This window comes from Aulonocara sp. 'chitande type north' Nkhata Bay, linkage group LG7 (assembly GCF_057382095.1).
Source record: "Aulonocara sp. 'chitande type north' Nkhata Bay isolate Kocher_YH1m ecotype deep benthic linkage group LG7, A_spYH_male_GT1.1, whole genome shotgun sequence".
In the NCBI taxonomy this organism is placed as follows: domain Eukaryota; kingdom Metazoa; phylum Chordata; class Actinopteri; order Cichliformes; family Cichlidae; genus Aulonocara; species Aulonocara sp. 'chitande type north' Nkhata Bay.
In genome coordinates this window covers 33,876,941-33,883,295 of record NC_141350.1, presented here as the reverse complement: position 1 = coordinate 33,883,295, position 6,355 = coordinate 33,876,941, and the positions used below count along the sequence as shown (strand labels likewise).

General features: G+C 39.5%; 2 protein-coding genes across 5 annotated transcripts in view; both read right to left on the bottom strand.

Moving 5' to 3' along the window:
• Positions 1–6,355, bottom strand: part of LOC147325565 (regulator of G protein signaling 7-binding protein B-like) — a 267,021-nt gene that overhangs the window by 191,880 nt on the left and 68,786 nt on the right. The gene's annotated exons all lie outside the window — the stretch shown is intronic.
• Positions 1–6,355, bottom strand: part of LOC147325568 (growth hormone receptor-like) — a 34,201-nt gene that overhangs the window by 4,963 nt on the left and 22,883 nt on the right. For all 4 annotated transcript variants that reach the window (XM_086300138.1, XM_086300139.1, XM_086300136.1 and 1 more), the window contains exons 3-5: positions 2,605–2,740; positions 1,444–1,622; positions 1–62 (exon numbers count right to left, since the gene is read on the bottom strand). The exon at positions 1–62 is cut by the window's left edge and continues 117 nt beyond it. In XM_086300138.1, coding sequence (XP_086156264.1) covers positions 1–62; positions 1,444–1,622; positions 2,605–2,740 — 377 coding nt within the window. The remainder of the gene's footprint in view (positions 63–1,443; positions 1,623–2,604; positions 2,741–6,355) is intronic.

The window sequence follows — 6,355 nt, the reverse complement described above, 5'->3', positions numbered from 1 at the left end:
GATGCCAGTCAAACTCACATTCAGCAGCATCCAGTTCAGGCTGACAGGAGGATCCGGTTGCACTGCGGAACAGAAGGTCACTTTAGAGCACTTTTTCATCAGTAAGGGGGCTGGTGTCAGGAAGTCTTCCACTGGACTGAACTAATTAATTTGTTGAGTAATAACAGACGGATCCTTACATCACTGTCCTCGACTGTCTCTTTCACTGCCTACATGAAAGCAAGCAAAGACCAGGACATTGCAAATGATTGCTGAACTTGTTTTTACAAAGCAAATGGAATACATGCACTGCTGTAATCGCCTCTTCTTGGAATTTGGCTGCAAGTCATCCTGAAGCAAGATTTCAAAACCTGACATCAAGCCTTTAGTCACATTCGGCCCGAGAGAATTAGTGAAGTCAGCCACTGATGGCTTGGCTCGCCGTCAATGTTCAGATTTAATCATGTTGAAACAGGAAAAGTTTTTCCCAAACAGTTGGCACAAAGTTGTAAGCACATTGTTGTAGATATTTCTATGAAAAATAGGCTTAGACTAAACAATAAAAAAAGGGGTGGGGGGGGGAGGAAAAAATGTTATGAAACTATCAGTAGATGAAAGTCATGTGTGCTCTGTGCTCTATAAAGATCCTAACTAAGCGTTTTCACAACAGTAAGTGAAAAACTTTGAGCTGCACGAGGCGTTAGAGGAAAAGCTGGAAGATATGTCTCTGCTCTATTTTTTAAATGTTCCATTTATTGGCCTTTGCAAACGTCAATACAGATAAGTCCTTCATAAATAAACCTTTAAAGCAGACACAAAGAGAGAAGAGGTGAGAGATATGCCGCCTGGCGGGGTGACGACAATAAACCAAACGTTTCAGGCTGACGGGTGAAAAACTGCATCCCCAGTTTTTCTTTTTGAGGAATACTGGATGTGTAACAATTTAGGAGTCGAGGATAACGTAAAGTAACAGATTATCAGAAATGTAGCAAGGCCCTGACCATGTAAGCGAGTCTCATATACATGCAAGAGCATTTTATAATCAATTCTGCAGGACACTAGAAATCACTGTAGCTCTGTTAAACCTGTTCTGCAGCTCCTATGAAGCCTGAAAAATATGCAAATGCTAAGACTCATGGGAGATGTTATCCATAATTGCACAGGCAATCATAGGAGGGATGACCTGAACTTTGGCCATAACCCTTTATGTTAACCAAAAATTCCCTTTTTGAAGTTTTCTCTAGCGAATTATAAGAAAAAGATCAAACAGAAACAAAATTTTGTAACAAAGATCAAAAGTATTGTTCACCCCTGAAAATGTCATATAACCACCTCGCGTACTTGTGATGCTGTGACAGTTAAAAGTGGTGACAGTGTAACATGCGAAAACTTTACAACTGTATCTTTTTATTAGTCTTTTCTAACATAATAATTTCAGTGTGTGTAAAGAGGCAGTGAACTCACCAATGTCATTAACAAAGAAACCCTTCTCATCATAGAGGATGGTCTCATCCCTGGAACGGAGCTGGACGTTGTAATATGTCCAGATCGAGGTGTGGTTCTGATCGAAAAAGCACTCGTTTGGCGTCTCGTTGCTGTAGTGAGGACATTCACTCCAATTTTTAGAAGACAGATGAGGGGGTCTGAATGGTGGGGGACAGGATCAGCGCATTAGTCAGTTACAGTAAGAAATCCATGAGCAGTGCAAGGTCACGAACAAAGGGTTGTTCCCATGTATGCATGAAATGCGATTTCATGGTAATCTGCAGATAAGATTATGACCTACCCTGCTAATAAATGGCATTTTGTTCTGAGGGGAATTATAGATAATAATGAAAAGAGGCAGTATGATTAACTAATCTTTTAAATATTCTGTTTGAGTTTTGAGGAATAAACAACTGTATTATATGAACTCATCAAGTATGACATGTATGTAAAATTAAAGCAATTTATCTAGTTTTTCCTAGTTTCACAATCAAGCAACAGCTGATAACACATAAAATACAGCCAAAGGATTCATGGGTCATGAAGGTAGTGCAGGTCGGCCTGGTGACAGTCTGGAGCTGGATTGGAACTGGGATTTTCATTATTCCTCTTTTATCTTTTTATTGCATTTGCTGACAATTAGAAAATTTACTTTGCCTGTGTGAAAACGTGTGTACTTAAAAAGAGTATTTAAGGCAATAAAGCGTAAACTGCCCGAAGTTAGGCGTGTTAAACGTTACAATATAAGCTGGACTTTGCTTTGTCAACAGAGTGAATGTCTGCACCATAAGTTTAAATTTTACGCATGGGAGGTATAAACCCAGTGGCCCTGATTGACCTAAGCAGCTAAATGATGGTTTATCTACACATAAAGTGTTTCTATTGTGTTTTTGCTCACTTAACAGGCTAAAAATACTTCTATTCTAATACTTTAAAATCATTTCAAAGGCTGCAAACAACTGGCGTTTTCCTCACACTACATATGTGTAGAAACTCTTTAAAGCTGTGCTTAAGAACCTGCAGATGTGCGAATGCCTGTACAAAACAGGCACCTATGACCCATGTTTTTCTTCTTTTTTCCCCTTCCTAATCTTTCCCAAAAAAGCACTCTGGTAGTGATGAGAGATATTTTCCTCTTACACATTTATAAAGTAGAATAAGCGGAGAGCTCTGAGATCAGAGAGATTCTGGAAAGGGCCAACATTCCATCTGCAACGGAAAGTCATCATGTCTGGGGAAGCACAGCCAGTGAGGTGTGGACGTCTCTCAGAGAGAACTGAAGGAAACAGGGAGAGAGGAACAGAGGGGAAGATTACGCATAATTATCTTTAATACAGCAAATATCTACTTCTCTTTTCTTTTCCTTGTTGCAAGTGTTATAAAATCTTGTTGCTTTTGAGGATTGCAAAGATACACTTCAGTGACAAGCTAATAATGGTAATCTAACTCCACTGAGGAGCGCAGCCACAAGGCGAGTATCAGCAGTTTCCTGGAAGTCATTTTATTGCTCTTTAAGAGAAAGCAGCAGCTGGAGAGTTCAGTGCCACGACGCTCACGGAACAAGCTATTTGCTTTTGCTTTACCTAGAAACACAGTTACACAGAAAGAACCTCCAGGAATCTGTTTTACTGCCTGAATAAACTCGAAACACGTGTGCAGAGAGCACATTTCTGCAGTTTCCTTACGATACGATACAACTGAGAACCTTCACAGACTTACGATACTCTGTCCCAGATCCTGTCTGTGTGAACTGTGATCAATGCAAAGGTGAAAAATGTGAGCATAATGTGGTTTAACTGGTCTTTTCTGTACAGAATGAAGAAAAACATATTTAATTCAGAAACCAAAGTTTAAGTGGTGCATAATATTCAGTGCATAGTTAGTAATTTAGCACTGCTTCTTGTTCTTTTCAAGCACTGATGTGCATGCTCAACACGTTCAACCATAAGGTCATTTTGCCCCTTTATTCAATGCTTTCTGCAACACAGTAACATAACACCACTTTAAACATTTGTTTAAACAATACTGATGACGCCAAATATCTACTGCACTCTGCAAGATACGCGTGGGACTTTTCTTGTGGTAGTCATAAAAACTGATTTGGACTTGGCTTGGCAATTTGATTGAATGTGGGCAGTTTCCAAAACTATGTGGAAACGATTAGCAGGGTTTTTTTTTAACCCTAAAGCACAAACGTGTTATTTTTCAATTTACTGCAAATGCTGAACTCATATCAAAATGCTGTGTATATGTTCACATTCACAATTTATAGTTATGCAAACGTTTAGACACATATATTTAGCATATATATATTATATAGAACCTTTCTGGGGATTTCAAAGTACTTCCCAACAGCAAATAACAAATAAAAAGACAAATATTAAAACACAAGAATGTGTGTGCCGGTTCTCAGTCATCCAGGTCATGGTAGTCTAAGGAAAGAAGGTTAGTGGACTTCTTTAAGTTTCCTGAAGTTTCACCTCTCATCCAAGAAGCTTCCTCAGTTCTAAGTCCAGTCACCTTCTTTCCAAGCTCCTTAGATCTACTATGACGAGCCCTGAGCGTGAACACCAAGGCCTTAAACTAACTTTCAGTGCAAAGATGACACAAAATAGGTGTCGCACGGGACACCAGAAACTTTCAGTATTATCTGCTGTATTTAGCTTTAACTAAAAATCCACTAAGTCTGTCTGAACCTTCACAATACGTTACTGTTTAAATGAATACATGCTCCTCTTTACTTGATGTTGTGGCCCCTATAAAGGTAAAATGGTGTGGAAGCTGCTCTCAGCCATGGTTAAATGACTCTTTACGTGCTCTACGACACGTTTGCAGCCAAGCTGAAAGACGGTGGAAAAAAGATAAGGTCCAGGTGTTTTTTGATATCCTTCGCAGGACCCGCCAGAATTTCAGAAATCTGTTAAGTTGGCTAAAGTGGCTTTCCTGTGGGCTGTCATTACAAATAACAGTCACAATCCACATTTTTTATTTAAAACTTTTAACTCATTGATTAATCCCTGTCCTGAAATGCCTAGATCGTCTTCCTTAGCTCTTTGTGAAGAATGTTTAAATCATTTTGCAGGCAGAATCTTATCTCTAAGAGTCTTGCACCCCCCTGTGATGAGTCAGGCCCCAGCTTTACGATGCTCCACTAACCTCAATCAGTTTCATCCAGTTTCGCTCCCTACTCTTAAGGGTATAATTGATCACCTAAAACCCTCAAACGCTGTTCTTGACTTCCACCTATCTCGCATTATTAAAGATGGGTTTAACGTTATCGGGCCCCGTATTTTATCACTAATAAGCCTGTCATTATTATTGGGCTGTGTTCCGGCTGCTTTTAAACATGCTGTAGTGCAAACTATACTCAAAAAGAGCTGCCTCGATCAGAAAGATCTCGCTGACTTTAGACTTATTTCCAAACTCCTGTTTCTGTCTAAAATCCTAGAGAAGATTGTTCATTCCCAACTTATCGGGGAAATTTTTCAGTTAATTTAAAAAAAAAATTTGTATTTAGCAAAGATTTGGCCCAAGGGTAACAAGTATAAAAAGAACAGCATAGAACCTAGCACAGACCCCTGGGGGACACCAGAGGTAACAGGGGCAATGGAGGAAGAGTGGGTACCCATCGTAACAGAAAAGGACCTTTCGGATAGATCAGATTTAAACTACCTAACGCATCTGATTAAATTCGATTTTTTAAATCTCGATTAAAAACGTATTTATTTAGCCTTGCCTTCCCTGCCTCCTAGACCCTGCATTTTTAAGTGTACTGTAACTTATCTTTTTTTGCTTTTATTAATGTTTTTATGATTTAACCTTCAGCCTTTCGGCTTGTGCCTACCTGCTGTATCATTGGTTAGTTATGTCTCCCACCTGTCAGTATATTTTATTTTTATTTATTTCATTTTATTATTTTATTTACTTGTATTTATTATTGCTCTTAATTGGTTTCTGTGAAGCACTTTGGCATATATCTGGTTTTTAAATGGGCTATATAAATAAAATTGTATTGTATTGTAATTGTATTGTTATCCAGAATCCTGCAGCGAAAGCCCTAACAGAGACTAGGAAAGAGATCACATTTCTTCCATATCATCATTGGCTGCCTGCTAAATCCAGATTTGACATGAAAGTCCTCCTCACATACCAAGTTCTTAAGGATCAGACCTGATCGTATCTCAAAGACCTCATAGTATCATATTATCCCAATGGAGCAATTCTCTCTCAGACCGCTGGCTTGCTTGTGGTTCCTAGAGTTTCTAAAAGAGGAACGGGAGACGAAGTCTTCAGCTATCAGCTAAACTCCCAGTTTAGGTTCAGGAGGCAGGTACCCTCTCTACTTTTCAGATTGGGCTTTAAACTACAAATCTGGAGGACCTCCTGTGATTTTGTGCTGGGCACCTCACCCCTATTCCCCTCTGTCCTTGTTTATCATCATATTTTCATAATGATGATAAACCATTAACCTTGTGTCTTTTCCCCCATGAAGTCCCACTTGCTTTGTTCTTGTTCCTTCCTGCAGATGTTTCGGCTTCCGGAGCTTTGTGTTCCCGGTGTGTGTTTAATGAAGCCTCTAACAGGCCAAATGTTTCCTTTGTGTGCTGTTTGTCATCTCTCTCTGCTAAACTTCGCACCTTCCCCTCGCTTTCCAACTAGTCGCACCAGATGGCTGCCCCTCCCTGAGACTCCACCACTGTGCAGCTCAGAGCAAGATCGGCAACGGTTTTGGTTTTCTCCAATATTATAGAGATTTCACCTTAAAACTAAATGCTGTTAACTGGCGCTACAATTTTGGGAGCTCCTGGTTTACACTTTGTTCCTTTTTTTAAATGAAAGGTTTTCAGTTTTGTTCATATTGTTTGTGATTTGTGTATCATCTCCACAGGGA